Source organism: Podarcis vaucheri (assembly GCF_965113315.1).
Source record: "Podarcis vaucheri genome assembly, chromosome: 2".
In the NCBI taxonomy this organism is placed as follows: Eukaryota; Metazoa; Chordata; class Lepidosauria; order Squamata; family Lacertidae; genus Podarcis; species Podarcis vaucheri.
In genome coordinates, this window is record NC_138760.1 from 128124049 (window position 1) to 128145273 (window position 21225).

The following is a 21225-nucleotide window of genomic DNA, read 5'->3' on the forward strand; positions in this document are numbered from 1 at the left end:
TATTTACGTCCATTTGGTGGGAAATTGGTAGGATTCATTCTGAATGTCAGAAATTGATCTACTGCAAACTGTGTGCTTTCACGACTCTAGTGAGACATTCTCATCCAAATACACTCCTTCCATGGAAGTATTGTAAAAGTGGGAATTTCCTAGCATTAGAATAGTCCATTCTTCTAAGATTTGGGCAGGAAGGGGTTGATGGAGATCAGGTGTACAGATGCTGCAGATGCCTTTCATAATTTTTGCCCCCAGTCACAGATAAGTATAACGCAATCTGATTTTTGTGTGGAAAGAATGTCAAGATGACACACACTTTTTTCCAGGGAAGCATTCCTGCTCTACTGGCATATCCTGTCCTTCTTGTTTGCTGTTCGGGAGGTCAATAAGAACCACAGGCTTTCTGCCAACCTCACCCTGGGCTATGATATCTATGACAACTATTACGATGCCAGAATGACTTCTGGTGCCATGGTGGACCTGCTCTGCCCTGGGCAGGCAAACATCCCAAACTATTATTGTGGACCATGGAATAAAGTATTGGCAGTTATTGAAGGGGCTGACACTGACACATCCAAAGATGTTTCCACCATGTCAAGCATCTACAAAACCCCACAGGTATGAATGTCAGGAGGGAAGGAAAAAATCCCAGAATGTTATTGCAATTTCTTTGGAGAAATGTGAAAATGTCATTCCTGCTTCTAAGGCAGAAGGAGAGATTAGCCTCAACCCCCTCTTAACAAAGATGACTAAGGAGATTATGGACTCATCTACACTTATCCCATAGTTAGAAAGCAAAGGTCTGAGTGGCTTTCCATTTGCCCTGTGGCTTTTAGGCATGGATCTGAGAATTTCCCCCTTACCCTACTCCTTTCCCACAGAAAATCTATTCTTTCCCTCTAAACCAGAAAAAACACCAATTTGTGATTTTGCCCAAGGAAAGCAATGGGAGAAGGGGAAGTGCGGATAAGCCCTTAGTTGAGTCTTCAAGATCCCACAGGTATAAATGGTGTGAATCATGGAGAAGGGTCTTGGAGGAAATTGTCAAAATTCATGCAGGAGAATGGAATTTTTCAGTTATGTGGATTCCTAGCCATCAAAACTGAAATAACAATGAATAAGTAATAAAAGCTAGTGCCATGGGTGATATACATGAACAATTATGCAAAAGGAAACATTCAATAAACAAGAGGCAAAATACTTGGTTTCTAATTGGCTACCTATTGTGTCTATACAAGTTAAACAGAGCCAGTCCTGGGGTCATGAGTACTGTCTGCCTTAGAAGAAGGGATAATTCTGTAAACACATTTTCCCACAACTTTTCATTTTGGGACACTCCAAACACATGTGTTGATATGTCCCTGTAGATTTTGATAATTTAATGAATAAATAATGATTAAATCATATAATACAATTGGATAAATTTGCTACAAGAAACATGTAAGAGCAATAACAAAAACATAATCAGGGCATAACCTAAAGCAAACACAACCCATTCCAAAGACTCGGTCACCTTTTTTTGAAAGCAAACAATGAAATATGGTATATTATTAAGCTTCCCTGGGATATTGTTTCCCCCCATGAACTTTGTCTTTTCCTGTTTCCCATGTCAGAGAAAAGTTATCATTCAGGCAAGTACAAAGTACTAGATTTGGGATTTTGTTGTGGGTGACAACACTAATCTCTTCTGTTCTTTACTAGGTCAGTTATGGTTTTGTTTCTGATGCTCTTAATGATAAAACTCAGTTCCCTTTTGTCTACCGAATGGTCCCCAAAGAAGAGCATCAGTATCTGGGGATAGTCCAACTGCTCCTGCACTTCAACTGGACTTGGATTGGCCTCGTTGCTCCAGAAACCAACAATGGAGAGAGGTTCATGAGGACCTTGAAGCCCCTGCTAACCAGGAACACAATTTGTGCTCCCTTCTCACTTAGCATCCCAGTACATAATCAGGAAATACTGGAGTATTCTAAAATATATTTCATGTGGAAGAAAGTCAATGTATTAATCTACTATGGAGAGATGCGCTACTTCTATACTGCAATATATAATTTGCAAAGGATAGCTAAAATGATTATAAGACCCATTGTGGGGAAAATCTGGATCACAACAGCTTTGTGGGACATCACCGGGAACTTGTCTTACAATATTCTTTCACCCCTGCACATTCATGGGTTCTTTTCTTTCTTAACTCGTATTAAAAAAAGGGCAAATGATGACGATTTTGACACATTGCTCGATTCTATGTTTCTGTTTGAGCATAAAACATTTCAATGTTCATATTCAAAGCACATGTTGTCTGTAAAAGGAAGGAAAAGGTGCAGGGAAGTTGACACTCTGGAGTCCCCACCTGACAAAGTGATTGAGAAAATCCTGTCTCTGGATAGTTACAGTATTTACAATCTTGTCCTTGCTCTGGCAGGGGCCTTAAGGGCTGCACTTTCCTCCAAATCCAATCAGATGGTGGTGAAGGGTAAAAAAAGGATGAAATATCAAATGATACAGTCTTGGCAGGTATTCCTATTTTCCTCAAAGGCTAAACAGGCATCGGTGCTGTGAATTCCATTCAGACTTGACTTTACTTTGCCTACATTTACTGTACTGTTACCCACATCTTAATTTTGCTGCTGAGAAAACAATCTGCCTCCACTATACCACTTGATACAGTCTTGGCAGGTATTCCTGTTTCCCCGACAAAAATCTTTGCTCAACAGGAATCAGTGCCCTGAATTCCATTCTCAGGTGAAATCAGGCTTGCCTCAACACTGGCTTTACTTTGCCTCCATTTACTGTACCGTTACCCACAGCCTATTTAGCTGCTGAGAAGACAATCTACCTCCACTTTACCATCTGCTCCCTCAGCAAGGCTTCCTGCTATTACCAGCCAAGGACCAGTATGAATTAAGCAGCACATCAGTAGCACACAAAACACTACCAAACCATCCTACGTTCTAAATCTTATATTAATAATCCAAAAATTGAGAGAGCAAGGTACAAGATCTACCACAGAAGCCACAAACAGAAAACTCATTCAAATTGTGTTCAAAAGGAACATTCAGTCCTTAAAGTTCCTTTAGTCAGGCACCTGTAGATATCAATGAAGATAAGTTTGATCAAACGAAGTGTCCGTGATGTTACACACGAGAGTTAGACAGGGTGCCGGCATTTGTTACCTGTTTTGCCCCTGAAGAGTCTCAGGTTTCTTCAGTAAATTTTCTCTCATGGTTTTGGTACATTTATAAACATTCACTGGTGGCACAAACCAAAACTTATTAGTGTTTAAATAAAATTTTTAAATAATATCTGAACAGACAGGTACAAAAGTCTCTACTTACAGTACATGTGTTACATTCCTTCTTGGTTTAAGCTACAATATTTAATTTCTTTTTTCAGGAAATTCTTCCTCAAGATTTTCGTGTATTTACTTCATACTTTTTGCTGCTTACTTCATACTGGTCTACTACGAGTATTGGCAGCATAGGTTCATTTCTTCATTACCAGCCAAGGAAGCTCATGTCTACACACCACTTCCAACAACCTTACTTTGACGAATAGGAAGCTTGTGCTTGCAGAATTCTTCCTAGGGTGAGGAATGAGGTTTATGGATCTCATGGCTTTAATCTGTGATGGAGCAGAAACAATGGGCCACAGATCCATTTCCCAAACACACACACACAAAGTGTCAGTCTGTACAAACACCTTCATAGATTAGGCCAAGTTATCTAGATGGTTTTCTTCTTTTCTAAATGTGCATGCTTTCTTTCCTGTTCTAGCTTCATCCTTTCCTGGGAAGCTCCCAGTTTTACAATACTTCCATGGAAGGAGTGTATTTGGATGAGAATGGGCAGTTGACAGTCGAATCTGACGTTGTGAACTGGGTGCCATTTCCCAACAAATCCTTTGGTGCAGTGAAGTTTGGGAGCACAAGCAGACAGGGATCCTCAGGCCCAAAATTCACCATTGACGAAGAGGCTCTTGTGTGGTCCAGAATGTTCAACCAGGTTTGGAAAACCCATTCATTGCATTGTATTCCCTTTTAGTGATATGTTAACCTCTGAGACTCTGTTGGGGAACACAACAATAAAACTGCTGCCTCTCCAATTAATGGGCTAACACTATACAGGGGAGGAGATGAATGGAGGAAAGTCAAAATAAGAAACATTAAAATGGAGGAGAAGGTTGGCTTACGACTGGGGCATGGCGTTTGCAGTGGTCAGAAAGCATGCCAGACTTCAGAATTGAGCACAACACAGCTGCTCCAAATACCTTTCTGATTCAGCTTGTTGGTTTCTCTAGATTTGGATATTTTTAAACAATTTCAATGATTGCAGATTTGTACTGTGCTTATGTACTCATGGCAGACAGCTCCGTCTCCTAAACCCAAGGCCAATACAGTCTCCATGTAATTCTCTCTTCTTGATTATCTCTTTCGGCCCCAACTGTGTCCCAAGGAATTTGGCCGTCTGTTTTGTCCCATGGGTCAAAAAAAGCATCAAACACCACTCACGGGCTCCGTCAGCATGGCAGATGGACCACAGATCTGACAGCTCTGTCAGATCTGGCTTCACAGAGCTTCCGGGGAAGGCGCAAGAGCTATGCACCTCCCCCAAAATCCCCAAGAGGAGCATTGGGGTGTCTTGGGGTCCTGCTGTTTCATGGATGGCAGCTTGGCATTGCCAGTCTCCGCTCTCCATCCTGAGAGGTGTGGAGAGTGAGGGGGAAGCCAAGTGAAAGCTTTGGCAAACTAGGCACCAACGCAGCTCCGTGAAGCAAAGCCTCAGATCCAGCCACAAGCGGGTACCATTCCAAAATACTGAAGCCGATTGTAAAGGTCTAATTTGATTGAGTCGGCAAAAATGGGAGCGTTAAAAGGAAATCCGCTCCCGTTCCTGGTGCGATGAGCATGAAATACAGTACATACAAGTGAAGTTCTGCTGAAGTTTACTTTGGGAGGTAAGTTAACACATGAACAATAAGGATTAAAAGATTACACACAGCTTTTCTTTTCTTTTTAAAATAATCTTTATTAGTTTCCCACATAAACATATACACATAGATAACATGTCATACAAAGCAAAAGCAAAATAAGAAAGGAAGAAAAGAAAAAAGGAAAGGAAAATACAGTATATTGTGATTAAATAAAAAGTTAAAATGTAAAACTTCCAATCATTCTCGTTATACTGCTTATATTGTCCATGTTTTCTCGCACATATTTAGAATCATAGAATCATAGAATCATAGAATCATAATTTATATTATTTCATATTATTTTTATATAGTCCGATAAATTTAGATGTTTCATTTGCATTGAACTTGACCTGATCAATTTGAACCTGAAGTTATACTATGTTGTGATTGAACTTGACTTAAAATGGAGGCTAAACTGGAGAAGGAATGCAATGTTATTTAATGGGAGAATATTAAAAAATGCCTCTCTAGAAGAAAGTAGGGACTGATTCTCTGATCTTGTGTTATTTTTGGGAAAGAAATCTTTGACTTTTCAGAGTATTGAAGATATCTAATTAAAAGGAATTGCAGTTGTGGACTTATTTCATCAAAAGATACCAGCTGGTTAAAAATCAAGATTAAAAAAGAGGGGAAAGAAGAGGACAAAATGAGACTTAAAAAAATATTAGTATTATAGCTTTATTCATATTGGTAATTAAAAATTATTTTGTTGTGAATGGATGTTAAGATGGGAATATATAACTGTTAGAATTTGTTTTTGTGAGTAAAGTGGAAAAGGGGGAGGAAGAGGCTGGGAGTACTGGTTTCTTTACTGGGTTTAGTGAAATAGCCTTGACAAAGTACTGACAAAGCCAAAACAATATCTTCGCTGGTGGAAAAAGACTTCTTGTTTTGGAATTTAATCTCAGAGAGGAAGCTGGGAAACAGGGAGAGATTTGACCTCTCCCCTTCCATCTTAAATTAGAAATGGTAGAAGAAAAAAGCGCAATGTTGAAACAAACCAACAAGGCCATGAATCAAAAGAACATAACATATGAATTATACAATTTGCTTTCAGAATTGAAAAGAGAACTGTCCGAGATAAAGGAAAATGTTGATAAGGCAGCTTCTCAAATTCGGGAAAATACTAACTTACTTTCAGAGGCTGTGGGACAATTTAAAGAGGTGAACATACAAAGCACCGAGGTGGGAAAGGTTGAGGTGGGAGGTTTGAGGAAAATGCAAGGGAAAGTACAGATGGTTCATGGTAAAAAATGGCACTTTGTGTGAATTGATTTAGGAGGCTTTGACTTTGATGGAGACAAAAGAGGAAGGGAGGGTAAAAGGCATGAGAGGCTACTATATGTGGTGGCAATGTAAAGTTATTAGGAAGACCTGAGAGGTAAAATATAAAGACTTGAAGAGAATGCTGAAAATGACTTTTGTCAAAAAAAAATAGAAGTTATCATTCTGAAAGGTATAGGACTTGATGGATGTACGGGAGAAAGACTCTGTCCCGCCACCTGAGGGTGGACACCAGGGCAAGACCAGCCCATCCCTATAGAAGGAAGAAGCCACCGCCAAGGAAGATTTGTAAAATAACTTAGTGAACTATGCAGGACATAATAGACAATTTGAAACCCAAAAGGACATTGATTTTTTTCTTTTCTTTCTTCTTCTTTTTAAATAAGGGAAATGTTTAAAGTATAACCTTGTTAGCTTTGTGTATAGGTTTTTACATTAGTTGAACTTTTAAAAGTCACTTGTAATAAGATGAACAAGGTTTAAAAATTTGATTCTCAAGAATATAAGATTTTAAGGACGTACATGAATAAGAGTAAAATAATGGAACCAGGAGGGGGAGTGGAAGGAAGTCAGTTAAGATTTATGGTTTAAATTGTTAAATGTGAATATTATTATTGGTTTTTTTATTTTTTGGGGGAAAATGTTATCAAAAAAGGGGGAAAGCATCAAAAACCAAAGCCGTGTCCATTCCACATAGACTGAGACTTTACAATGGCCCAGAGGTTACTTTCATTGATGTTTTCTGTCTTTTTGGTCAGACCCTTCCTCAATCCAGGTGTACCAAAAGCTGTCGCCCTGGATATGCCAAAAAGGTTCAGGAAGGGGAACCCATTTGCTGCCATGGTTGTGTTCCATGTGCAGAAGGGACAATCTCCACTCAGGAAGGTAGGAGACTTCAGAGGAATGTGTAGCAAAAAGAACAATAATATATGTCCTTGGTTGTGGAATATTCAAGTATAATCTTATGGTTGAATTTAATAAAGGTTCAATAGTAATGTACATAATCTTAATAAAGCTTTCCAGGTACCACTGAGACAGCCTTGAGTATGTAAGAATTAGGCAGTGTTGCTGCATCTGGTAGGCTCCCTTGACCCAGTCAGTGTGGCAAAGTAACTAGGATGTTTGGTTTGTACTGGGAAGACCAGAATTCCAGTCCATTCTCCTCCAAGGTACTTTTTTCCTGTAAATTACACCCATCTGACAACACCTGGTGTTGGGGTAAGATCAGATGTAGCTGCAATTAACAACTTGGAGCTTCTAGAACACTCCAAGCTCTTCCTTGGGAGGTGAATGAGGTGTTATCTGCAATAGGGAACTGCATGGAATGGACCAACTTTGTGTTGATTAGCAGAAATAGCAAGTCCCATCACTGTTTCCATTTGTGGGAGTTGGCTGGATTCAAAATTGACTTGCTTTTTTGCTAGTCTACAGGAAAATGTTCAAGCAGACACTCTTCTTTTTCCAGATGCAGACCACTGCACCAAATGCCCAGAAGATCAACACCCTAACAAGGACAGAGATCAATGCATCCTCAAAATTATCATCTTCCTGTCCTATGATGAATATCTGGGGACCCTCTTGGCTTCCACTGCCCTGTTTTTGGCCTTAATCACAGGCCTTGTTTTAGGAATATTCATTAAATATCTTGACACTCCCATAGTCAAAGCCAACAACAGGGACCTTTCCTACATCCTCCTTGTCTCCCTCCTCCTTTCCTTTTTGTCCTCCTTTCTGTTTATAGGCCAGCCAAGGAAAGTGACCTGCCTTCTAAGGCAGACAGCCTTTGGCATCATCTTCTCAGTTGCTGTCTCTTCTTTGTTGGCAAAAACTATAACCGTTGTGCTGGCCTTTCTGGCCACTAAGCCAGGAAACAGGGTGAGGAGATGGCTGGGTAAGAGTCTGGCTAATTCCATTGTCATTTCCTGTTCCAGTATCCAAATTCTCATCTGCACCATCTGGCTGGGAATCTCCCCACCCTTCCCAGACTTGGACATGCACTCCCAAGCTGCAGAGATCATCCTTCTATGCAATGAGGGATCTGTTGCCATGTTCTACACTGTCCTTGGCTACATGGGCTTCCTGGCTGCCATCTGCTTCACAGTGGCTTTCCTAGCCAGGAAGCTGCCTGGGTCCTTCAATGAAGCCAAGCTGATCACCTTCAGCATGCTGGTCTTCTGCAGTGTTTGGGTGTCCTTTGTGCCCACCTACCTGAGCACAAAGGGGAAATACATGGTAGCTGTGCAGGTCTTCTCTATGTTGGCCTCCAGTGCTGGGCTTGTGGGCTGCATCTTCCTTCCCAAGTGCTTCATTATTGTACTCAGGCCTAGTCTGAATACAAAGGAGCACCTGACTACAAAGGCTTAATATGGCAGCTGATTCCTAAAATATGTTTTTGGTTTTTGCAATTGATAGCCAGCATAAAGGCAGGACACACGAGTTGGGAATGTAGCTCCTTAAAAGCTATTGTTTTGGGAATCAAAACACAAAATTATCATTTGAATCATATTCCATCCTTACCACTGTTCATTTTAGTCCTGCTAAACCTTATTGATGAATTCTTTTCTGAAGACTGTTTTATATTTTTCCTAATAAGAAATCCTTATCACAATTCAATAATAATGAATCTGTTGATTAAGAAAATAAAAAATTCTTAGATAATATTACAAATAAATTACTTATGCATTTTTTTTCAACATGAAAGAAACACATTCCATTCGTATCTCTTTATTTCCTGCTGTGCATATCAAGAGAGTCACCTTGAATATTGGTGCCGGGGGTGTTCTTCATGTGGTGCAAGGTGCAAAACATATTTAAAGCAGTTGACACAGAATAGGCATGAGTGATGCCCAAGATATGCTGGATAATTTCAAAATATGCAAAGAGATATTAGGAAGTTATTAAAATTGGTTTGTACCTTTCAAATCAGTTTGTCTAGTACTTTTTTTGCTTTGCCGGCTGTCTGTGGATACCCCTGTTAGAACATTGTTACACAACATTATCCTTGCTGTTTGAACATAACTAAGCATTATATCCCCTCTAGACTGGTTCTAGACACATCAAAAAGGTGTTTCAGGAAAACATGTTGTAAACATCAAAATGGGAAATCACGTTGGCAAAAGCTGGAACTCCACAGCACCATCTATTGTCAGCATGTTATACAGTAACACAATTAAAATGTCCGACAACAGAGACATCCAGCCCTTGCAGCCCAGCAGTGCCCACAGCAGCTTCCACTTGCACTGGCCCCTTCTGAACCAATCATGCTGAGAAGGGAGCCAACCAGATTTGTGTTTGGGTTCCTCGTGAGGTTAACTGGCGAGGCAACAAGTGACATGGGATTGAGGATTGGAGTGATCATTCTGTGATATTATGGCAGTGAAGAGAACTGTATTGTAACTTTTGAATAATATATATATGATAATAATAAAACAACAACAACAAAGCAACAACAACAGAAGGGAGCAATTATATATATAATGATATTCAATTTTACAATGAACTGATTAAACATGAGGCCATTTCTTTGGACCATTAACACACAGAGGATCAAAGTGTGGGAAATGTTGGGTCTCTGCACCCAAGTCCAAAAACTTCGGGAGCATTGGAGATCCCTTGTCCACAATGATTGCGTGTGGCTCTCCAGACTTCCAGGCAGGAGCCGTTTTCCAGCCGTACCTGGAAATGATGGGGATGAAACACGGAGTGTTCTGCATGCAAATCATGCACTCTAAGAGTCTAAGCCCAGAGCCATGGTCCCTCCCCAAATGTTCATTCAGTATTTCATTTCTCTTCACTTCTCCTTTCAAATACCTTGAATGCTGAGATTGTTATCCCACTTTTTATTCTATATACCTCCAAACTTCTCATTTTACTTGTCTTCTCTCATTTCATCTTCCCTCCTCCCTTCAATGCTTCTATCATATTACTCCAAAAACTTCCATACTTCCTCCCCACTCGTTTTACATTCACTTCCTCCTCCTATAACAGTTCTCCTCTCTTATCCCTTTCCTCTCTATTGCCAGGTTATTAGGATGACGATTTAAGATATTAACCTTACATCACTCAACCTAATTTCACGCAACACATTCTCTTGCCCTAGGCCTTCAGAAGAGTGGAACATCCCTTCCTTCTCTATCCCTCCCCCTTGAACTTCCTTATCTCCTAGAAACCTGTATTCAGCATACTTTAAACTGGCAGTACTGCCATTGGTCTAGGCAAAGGGACTATGCATGGTCACAGATGGGGGAGTCAGGAGGTACTGGTTGGGCTGTGGAACTGATGTCCACTGATGGTCCTTGGCTGACTCTTTCAGAGACATTGGGATAGGTCGTGCCAAGCTCCACTGCCCGATTTCTGACCCATGTCACAATGTAGAACTACAATGACAAGTTCACAGAAACATGTTTTTCTCCCGCTCTGCACCTGGATCCACCAGGAGAGTCCAGGAGCCTGCAGAGGCAATCCTCTCCTTCACAATTATTTAAAATAATGGTGATTTACTCCTTTTCTTACCAAAGCTCAAGAGACTCCCCACCAGCACCCTTGAAATCAGGTCATATTAGAGTCCAATCACAAGGAACGTAATGTAAGTTCTACAAACTTTGCCTGAAAGAAAGTGGACATAAATACCTCTCTCCTGGGCCCCCAAGGCTGGGCAACCTATGCTGCCTTTGTGAGGCTCAAATGAACCCTTGCTGTCTCTCAAGCTACGTATACTCTCTTTGATTACATCATGGCAGCTGGGCTTTTGGTTGCTAGTACTTTGATAGATCTGTTGCTGATAGCAGCCTATAGGAAGGGAGGGGTAGCAAGCAGACCCAGAATGTGTCGACTTCTTCTGCTTCTGCTGTGGTTGCAGTTGCAACTACCTGAAGTCAAATCTGGGGTGCCAAAAGCAAAATGCCCATTGACTTTGATAAGGGATCCAAATGAACCCTTGAATTGGTTCAGGCCAGGAGACTACCACATCAGCGGGGTTGTATCTGCAGTACCTGTTGTGTTCAAGCCAAGCGTCTTCAATGAGCCTCCCTTTACCAGAGTTTATGGGTAAGTCCTTTTGTGCCTACTGTTGTAAAAGCTTTATGCAAACTGAATGTGACCTCATCAAGACCAAATGTTGTGGTCTGCTATCCTCATTTCTGGTACTTTTGCTTGGTAAATCATGTCTTCCATTTTCATCCTTTTGGAGGGAAATGGTCAGATTTGTTTTGAATGTCAGAAAGTCATCTACTGCAAACTGTGTGCTTTCACCCACACTAGTGAGACCTTTGCTTTAGAATAGCCCATTCTTCTAATATTTGAACAGGAAGCGATTTATGGATCTCAGGTGTACAGGTGCTGCAGAAGCATCTCATGATTTTTGCCCCCCGTCACAGGTAAGGATGACACAATCTGGTCTTTGTGTGGAAAGAATGTCAAGATGACACACACTTTTTTCCAGGAGAGGAGTCCGGGCCTACTGGCATATCCTGTCCTTCTTGTTTGCCGTTCAGGAGGTTAATCAGAACCACTGGCTTTCCGCCAACCTCACCCTGGGCTATGACATCTATGACAACTTTTACGACACCAGAATGACTTCTGGTGCCATGGTGGACCTGCTCTGCCCTGGGCAGGCAAACATCCCAAACTATTACTGTGGACCATGGAATAAGGTATTGGCCGTTATTGAGGGGGCTGACACTGACACATCCAAATATATTTCCACCATGTCAAGCATCTACAAAACCCCACAGGTATGAATGTCAGGAGGGAAGGAAAAGTCCCAGAATGTTATTGCAATTTCTTTAGAAAGATGTGAAAATGTAGTTCATGATTCTAAGGCAGAAGGAGAATTTGCCCTCAACCACCTGTTAGCAAAGATGACTCAGGAGACTCTGGACCCATCTATACTTAGAAAGCAAAGGTCTGAGTGGCTTTCCATTTGCCCTGTGGTTTTTTGGCATGGATCTGAGAATTTCCCCCTTACCCTACTCCTTTCCCACAGAAAACCTGTTCTTTCCCTCTAAACCAGAAAAAAGCACCAATCTGTGATTTTGCCCAAGGAAAGCAATGGGACATGGGGAAGTGTGGATAAGCCCTTAGTTGAGTCTTCAAGATCCCACAGGTATAAATGGTGTGAATCATGGAGAAGGGTCTTGGAGAAAATTGTCAAAATTCATGCAGGAGAATGGAATTTTTCAGTTATGTGGATTCCTAGCCATCGAAACTGAAATAACAATAAATAAATAATAAAAGCTAGTGTCATGTGTGATATACATGAACAATTATGCAAAAGGAAACATTCAATAAACACGAGGCAAAATACTTGGTTTCTAATTTGCTACATATCGTGTCTATACAAGTTAAACAGAGCCAGTCCTGGGGTCATGAGTACTGTCTGCCTTAGAAGAAGGGATAATTCTGTAAACACATTTTCCCACAACTTTTCATTTTGGGACACTCCAAACACATGTGTTGATATGTCCCTGTAGTGGAACATCCTTTCCAACACATGGGATAACTGTTGAGTTTTGCAATACTTCAAGGAATGCCTAGAAAGATCTGAAATATAATGTCTAGTAAAAATAAATTTGACCAATTTCCAAACACGAAACTGACTCGTGTGGAGAATCGATACTTTAGCTATTATAGGTCTAATGTGAGCTACAAATGTTCGTTGTGATTGTGTGTGAGCTTTTTCCCTTTTAACAGTATCTATTTTTCATAAATTTTGATAATTTAATGAATAAAGAATGATTAAATCATATAATTGTTGTTGTTGTTGTTTAGTCGTTTAGTCGTGTCCGACTCTTCGTGACCCCATGGACCAGAGCACGCCAGGCACTTCTGTCCTCCACTGCCTCCCGCAGTTTGATCAAACTCATGCTAGTAGCTTCAAGAACACCATCCAACCATCTCATTCTCTGTCGTCCCCTTCTCCTTGTGCCCTCCATCTTTCCCAACATCAGGGTCTTTTCCAGGGAGTCTTCTCTTCTCATGAGGTGGCCAAAGTATTGGAGCCTCAGCTTCACGATCTGTCCTTCCAGTGAGCGCTCAGGGCTGATTTCCTTCAGAATGGAGAGGTTTGATCTTCTTGCAGTCCATGGGATTCTCAAGAGTCTCCTCCAGCACCATAATTCAAAAGCATCAATTCTTCGGCGATCAGCCTTCTTTATGGTCCAGCTCTCACTTCCATACATCACTACTGGGAAAACCATGGCTTTTACTATACGGACCTTTGTTGGCAAGGTGATGTCTCTGCTTTTTAAGATGCTGTCTAGGTTTGCCATCGCCTTTCTCCCAAGGAGCAGGCGTCTTTTAATTTCGTGACTGCTGTCACCATCTGCACTGATCATGGAGCCCAAGAAAGTAAAATCTCTCACTGCCTCCATTTCTTCCCCATCTATTTGCCAGGAGGTGATGGGCCCAGTGGCCATGATCTTCGTTTTTTTGATGTTGAGCTTCAGACCATATTTTGCGCTCTCCTCTTTCACCCTCATTAAAAGGTTCTTTAATTCCTCTTCACTTTCTGCCATCAAGGTTGTGTCATCTGCATATCTGAGGTTGTTGATGTTTCTTCCGGCAATCTTAATTCCGGCTTGGGATTCATCCAGCCCAGCCTTTCGCATGATGAATTCTGCATATAAGTTAAATAAGCAGGGAGACAATATACAGCCTTGCCATACTCCTTTCCCAATTTGGAACCAATCAGTTGTTCCATATCCAGTTCTAACTGTAGCTTCTTGTCCCACATAGAGATTTCGCAGGAGGCAGATGAGGTGATCAGGCACTCCCATTTCTTTAAGAACTTGCCATAGTTTGCTGTGGTCAACACAGTCAAAGGCTTTTGCATAGTCAATGAAGCAGAAGTAGATGTCTTTCTGGAACTCTCTAGCTTTCTCCATAATCCAGCGCATGTTTGCAATTTGGTCTCTGGTTCCTCTGCCTCTTCTAAATCCAGCTTGCACTTCTGGGAGTTCTCGGTCCACATACTGCATGACCCTACCTTGTAGAATTTTAAGCATAACCTTGCTAGCGTGTGAAATGAGTGCAATTGTGCGGTAGTTGGAGCATTCTTTGGCACTGCCTTTCTTTGGGATTGGGATGTAGACTGATCTTCTCCAATCCTCTGGCCACTGCTGAGTTTTCCAAACTTGCTGGCATATTGAGTGTAGCACCTTAACAGCATCATCTTTTAAAATTTAAAACAGTTCAGCTGGAATACCATCACTTCCACTGGCCTTGTTATTTGCAGTGCTTTCTAAGGCCCATTTGACTTCACTCTCCAGGATGTCTGGCTCAAGGTCAGCAACCACACTACCTGGGGTGTACGAGACATCCATATCTTTCTGGTATAATTCCTCTGTGTATTCTTGCCACCTCTTCTTGATGTCTTCTGCTTCAGTTAGATCTTTACCACTTTTGTCCTTTATTATGGTAATCTTTGTACGAAATGTTCCTTTCATATTTCCGATTTTCTTGAACAGATCTCTGGTTCTTCCCATTCTGTTGCTTTCCTCTATTTCTTTGCATTGCTCGTTTAAGATGGCCTTCTTGTCTCTCCTTGCTATTCTTTGGAAATCTGCATTCAATTTCCTGTATCTTTCACTATCTCCCTCACATTTTGCTTGCCTTCTCTCCCCCGCTATTTGTAAGGCCTCGTTGGACAGCCACTTTGCTTTCTTGCATTTCTTTTTCATTGGGATGGTTTTAGTTGCTGCCTCCTGTATAATGTTGCGAGCCTCCACCCATAGTTCTTCAGGCACTCTGTCCAGCAAATCTAAATCCTTAAACCTGTTCCTCACTTCCACTGTGTATTCATAAGGGATTTGGTTTAGATTGTATCTTACCTGTCCAGTGGTTTTTCCTACTTTCTTCAGTTTAAGCTTGAATTTTGCTATAAGGAGCTGATGATCTGAGCCACAGTCAGCTCCAGGTCTTGTTTATATAATACAAATCATATAATACAATTAGATAAATTTGCTACAAGAAACATGTTGTAAAAGCAATAACAAAAATGCCATCAGGGCAAACGCAACCCATTGCAAAGACTCTGTCACCTTTTTTTGAAAGCAAACAATGAAATATGGTATATTGTTAAGCTCCCCTGGGATATTGTTTTCAATGTCAGAGAAAAGTTATCATTCAGGCCAATATAAAGTACTATGTTTGGGATTCTGTAGGCAATAATCTCTTCTGTTCTTTACTAGGTCAGTTACGGTTTTGTTTCTGAGGCTCTTAATGACAAAACTCAGTTCCCTTTTGTCTACCGAATGGTCCCCAAAGAAGAACATCAGTATCTGGGGATAATCCAACTGCTCCTGCACTTCAACTGGACTTGGATTGGCCTCGTTGCTCCAGACACCAACAATGGAGAGAGGTTCATGAGGACCTTGAGGCCCCTGCTAACCAGGAACACAATTTGTGCTGCCTTCTCTCTTAGCATCCCAGTACAGGATATGGAAATACCGTCACCTTCCAAAACATTTTTCATGTGGAACAAAGTCAATGTATTAGTCTACTATGGGGAGAATCGTTACTTCTATAGTTCACTATCTATTTTGCAATTCATAGTTGAAAAGCATGTAAGACCCATTGTGGGGAAAATCTGGATCACAACAGCTTTGTGGAACATCACTGGGAACTTGTCTTACGATATTCTTTCTCCCCTGCACGTTCATGGGTTTTTCTCTTTCTTAACTCGTATTAAAAGAAGGCCAAACTATGATAATAATGGCACGTTTTTATATCCTATATTGCAGTTTGGGGAGAAATCATTCAAGTGTTCATATTCAAAGCACATACTGTCTGTCAAAGGAAGGAAAAGGTGCAGGGAAGTTGACATTCTGGAGTCCTTGCCTGACAAAGTGATTGAGAACATCCTGTCTCTGGATAACTACAGTATATACTACCTTGTCCTTGCTCTGGCACGGGCCATAAGGGCTGCGCTGTCCTCCACATCAAATCAAATGGTGGCGAAGGTTAAATACAGGCTGGAATATCAAAGGATACAGTCTGGGCAGGTATTCCTTTTTACCTCACCAATATCTCTGCTGACCAGGGCAATCACCTGTTCAAAGCCAGTTGTTTTTGTTTTTGTTGTTGATTACTGCAGTGGTCTCAACCGATCTGCTGATAACAGGGATCAGTACCCTGAATTCCTGCAGACTGTCTCGCCAGAGTGGTGCATGCTCTGGTTATCTCCCGCTTGGACTACTGCAATGCACTCTACGTGGGGCTACCTTTGAAGGTGACTCGGAAACGACAACTAATCCAGAATGCGGCAGCTAGACTGGTGACTGGGAGCGGCCGCCGAGACCATATAACACCGGTCTTGAAAGACCTGCATTGGCTCCCAGGACGTTTCCGAGCACAATTCAAAGTGTTGGTGCTGACCTTCAAAGCCCTAAACGGCCTCGGTCCAGTATACCTGAAGGAGCGTCTCCACCCCCATCATTCTGCCCGGACGCTGAGGTCCAGCGCCGAGGGCCTTCTGGCGGTTCCCTCATTGCGAGAAGCAAAGCTACAGGGAACCAGGCTGAGGGCCTTCTCGGTAGTGGCGCCCGCCCTGTGGAACGCCCTTCCAGCAGATGTCAAAGCGATAAACAACTACCTGACATTCAGGAGACATCTTAAGGCAGCCCTGTTCAGGGAAGTTTTTAACGTGTGATATTTTATTGTATTTTTGGTTTTTATGGAAGCTGCCCAGAGTGGCTGGGGAGGCCCAGCCAGATGGGCAGGGTATAAATAATAAATTATTATTATTATTATTATTATTATTATTATTATTATTATTGGTTTAAATCGGGTTCTCCTCAACACTGGTTCAGCTTCCTCCATTCACTGTACTGTTACCCACATCCTAATTTTGCTCTTGAGAAGACAATCTGCCTCCACTTTGACACATGATCCCTTAGCAAGGCTTCCTGCAATTAGTAGCAAGGAAGCTAATGTCTACGCACCACTCCCAACAACCTTACTTTGACAAATAGGAAGCTTATGCATGCAGAGTTCTTCCACGAGTGTGGAATGAAACTTACGCATCTCATGGCTTTAATCTGTCCCAAAAGGCTGAAGCAGAATCAATGGGCCACAGATCCATTGCCCAAACACACACCCTGTGTCAGTCTTTACTAACTCCTTCATTACTTAGGCCAGGTTATCCAGATGGTTTTCTTTTTTAAAAAATGTGCATGTTTTCTTTGCTACTCTAGTTTCACCATTTCCTGGGCAGCTCTCAGTTTTACAATACTTCCGTGGAAGGAGTGTATTTGGATGAGAATGGGCAGTTGACAGTCGAATCTGACGTTGTGAATTGGGTGCCATTTCTCAACAAGTCCTTTTGTGCCGTGAAATTTGGGAGCATAAACAGACAGGGATCCTCAGGCCCAAAATTCACCATTGACCAAGAGGCTCTTGTGTGGTCCAGACTGTTCAACAAGGTTTGGTTGCATTCTATTCCCTTTTAGAGATATGTTGAGCTCTGATTCTCTGTTGGGGGAAACAACAGTATAACTTATGCCAATCCAATTAATGGGCTAACACAAAACAGGGGAGGAGATAAATGGAGGAAAGTCAAAATAAGAAACATTAATTGGCTTATGACTGGGGCATGGCGTTTGCAGTTGTCAGAAAGCATGCCAGACTTCAGAATTAAGCAAAACACAGGTGCTCCAAATACCTTTCTGTTTCAGCATGTTTGTTTCTCTGGATTTTGTTATTGTAAATGGTTTCCATGACAGCAGATTTGTACTGTGTTCCCAAAAACTTTGTAATAATGACAGACAGCTCTGACTCCTAAACCCAAGGCCAATACAGTCTCCATGTAATTCTCTGTTATTGTCTATTTCTGCTTCAACTGTGTCCCAAGGACTATCACCCTCTGTTTTGTCCCATGGATCAAAAAAAGCATCCACAACAAATCTGTGTCTATTCCGCACAGACTGAGACTGTACACTGGCCCAGAAGTTACTTGGCATCAGTCTATCATTGATGCTTTTTTCTCTTTTTGGTCAGACCCTTCCTCAGTCCAGGTGTACCAAAATCTGTCGCCCTGGATATGCCAAGAATGTTCAGAAAGGGAAGCCCATTTGCTGCCATGCTTGTGCTCCATGCGCGGAAGGGATGATCTCCACTCAGGAAGGTAGGAGACTTCAAAGGAATGTGTAGCAAAAAGAACAATAATATATGTCCTTGGTTGTGGAATATTCAAGTATAATCTTATGGTTGAATTTAATAAAGGTTCAATAGTAATGTACATAATCTTAATAAAGCTTTCCAGGTACCACTGAGACAGCCTTGAGTATTTAAGAATTAGGCAGTGTTGCTGCATCTGGTAGGCTCCCTTGACCCAGTCAGTGTGGCAAAGTAACTAGGATGTTTGGCTTTTACTGGGAAGACCAGAATTCCAGTCCATTCTCCTCCAAGGTACTTTTTTCCTGTAAATTACACCCATCTGACAATACCTGGTGTTGGGGTGAGATCAGATGTAGCTGCAATTAACAACTTGGAGCTTCTAGAACACTCCAAGCTCCTCCTTGGGAGATGAATAAGGGGGTATCTCCACTAGGGACCTACATGGAAAGGGCCAACTCTGTGTTGATTAGCAGAAACATCAAGCCCTATCACTGTTTCTGTTTGAAGGGGGTTGGCTGGATTCAAAACAGACCAGCTTTTTTTTGCTAGTCTGCAGGAAAATATTCATGCAGATGCTCTTCTTTTTCCAGATGCAGACCACTGCACCAAATGTCCAGAAGATCAACACCCTAACAAGGACAGAGATCAATGCATCCCCAAAATTATCATCTTCCTGTCCTATGATGAATATCTGGGGACCCTCTTGGCTTCCACTGCCCTGTTTTTGGCCTTAATCACAGGCCTTGTTTTAGGAATATTCATTAAATATCTTGACACTCCCATAGTCAAAGCCAACAACAGGGACCTTTCCTACATCCTCCTTGTCTCCCTCCTCCTTTCCTTTTTGTCCTCCTTTCTGTTTATAGGCCAGCCAAGGAAAGTGACCTGCCTTCTAAGGCAGACGGCCTTTGGCGTCATCTTCTCAGTTGCTGTCTCTTCTTTGTTGGCAAAAACTATAACCGTTGTGCTGGCCTTCTTGGCCACTAAGCCAGGAAACAGGGTGAGGAGATGGCTGGGAAAGAGTCTGGCTAATTCCATTGTCATTTCCTGTTCCAGTATCCAAATTCTCATCTGTGTCATCTGGCTGGGTACCTCTCCTCCATTCTCAGACTCTGACATGCACTCCCAGGCTGGAGAGATCATCCTGCAATGCAATGAAGGATCTGCTGCCATGTTTTACACTGTCCTTGGATACATGGGCTTCCTGGCTGCCATTTGCTTCACGGTGGCTTTCCTGGCAAGGAAATTGCCTGGGTCCTTCAATGAAGCCAAGCTGATCACCTTCAGCATGCTGGTCATCTGCAGTGTTTGGGTGTCCTTTGTGCCCACCTACCTGAGCACCAAGGGGAAGTACATGGTAGCCGTGCAGATCTTCTCTATGTTGGCCTCCAGTGCTGGGCTTCTGGGCTGCATCTTCCTTCCCAAGTGCTTCATTATTGTACTTAGGACTACTCTGAATACAAAGGAGCACCTGACTACAAAGGCTTAATATGGCACCTGATTCCTAAAATATGTTTTTGGTCTTTGTGATTGATAGCCAGCATGGTAGCAATAAAACCAGGACACATGAGTTGGGAATGTAGCTCCTTAAAAGCTATTGTTTTGGGAATCAGAAAACAAAATTATCATTTGAATCATATTCCATCCTTACCACTGTTCATTTTTCTCCTGCTAAACCTTATTGATGAATTCTTTTCTGAAGACTGCTTTATATTTTTTCCTAATAAGAAATCCTTATTGCAATTCAATAATAATGAATCTGTTGATTAAGAAAATAAAAAATTCTTAGATGATATTACAAATAAATTACTTATGCATTTTTTTCAACATGAAAGAAACACATTCCATTGGTATTTCTTTATTTCCTGTTGTGCATATCAAGAGAGTCACATTGATTGTTGGTGCCAGGGGTGTTCTTCATGTGGTGCAAGGTGCAAAACATTTTAAAAGTAGTTGACACACAATAGGCATGAGTCATGCCCAAGATATACTGGATAATTTCAAAATATGCAAGGAGATATTAGCAAGTTATTAAAATAGATTTGAACTTTCATATCAATTTGTCTAGTCTTTATTTTGCTTTGCCAGATTATTTGGAAATAATCCAAGGATATTTCAACCATGTCAAGCATCTACAAAATCCCCAGAGGTATGAATATCAGGAGGGAAGGAAAAATCCTGAATATTCTTGCAGTTTCTTTGGAGAGATGTGAAAATGTCATTCCTGCTTCTAAGATAGAAAGAGCCCTCAACCTTCGATTAACAAAGTTGATTCAGGAGATTCTGGGCTTGTCCATGAGTTGGAGCTGTTTCTCACTTGATCCACCCTTTTTAGGCACAGATCTGAACCATTTCCCCCATCCCCTACTCCTTTCCCACAGAAAACCTGTTCTGTTCTTCTATATCGTCAAAACAGCAATTTGTGCTGTTCCCCAGTGGAAAGCAGTGAGACAAGGAGAAGTGTGGATGAGCTTTAGCTAATTCTACAAGATCCCACAGGTATAAATGGTGTGGATCATGGAGAAGGGTCTTTGAGGAACTTGTCAACATTCATGTAGGAGATTGCAAACAGAAATTACAAATAATGAAGTGATAAAAGCTAGTGCCAAATGAGATATAATGTAAATATGAAAGACTAAAGTGGTGAAATTAAAAGGGTACATGATAGAGCAGTGAAGTGTCATAAGCTTTGAGACAAACTCTGGGAGCTCAGGATAAAGAAGCACAAGAGAAAAGAGTATGTGAAATTTACAGTAAAGGCAAGACTTGAGGTTCACATGCCTAATGTATCCTTGTTTGCTATATAAATATTCAAAAGATCATTAGTTTTGTGAAAAATAACTGGATAATTTAGCTTGAAGT

At 41.4% G+C, this 21225-nt stretch overlaps 2 protein-coding genes across 2 annotated transcripts; both read left to right on the plus strand.

The window, feature by feature from the left end:
• Window positions 1-3128: 3128 nt before the first annotated feature.
• On the plus strand, window positions 3129-8613 carry LOC309526220 (vomeronasal type-2 receptor 26-like; the record flags this gene model as incomplete). The annotated part of the gene is made up of 4 exons (XM_082212134.1): window positions 3129-3143; window positions 3771-3998; window positions 7008-7134; window positions 7715-8613. The coding sequence occupies 4 exons, from the start codon at window positions 3129-3131 to the stop codon at window positions 8611-8613; spliced, it is 1269 nt and encodes a 422-aa protein (XP_082068260.1).
• Window positions 8614-11564: 2951 nt separating this feature from the next.
• On the plus strand, window positions 11565-19852 carry LOC309526221 (vomeronasal type-2 receptor 26-like; the record flags this gene model as incomplete). The annotated part of the gene is made up of 6 exons (XM_082212135.1): window positions 11565-11624; window positions 11742-11981; window positions 15438-15731; window positions 17442-17669; window positions 18244-18370; window positions 18954-19852. 6 exons carry the CDS (start codon window positions 11565-11567, stop codon window positions 19850-19852), a joined length of 1848 nt encoding a protein of 615 aa, XP_082068261.1.
• Between the last annotated feature and the right edge of the window lie 1373 nt (window positions 19853-21225).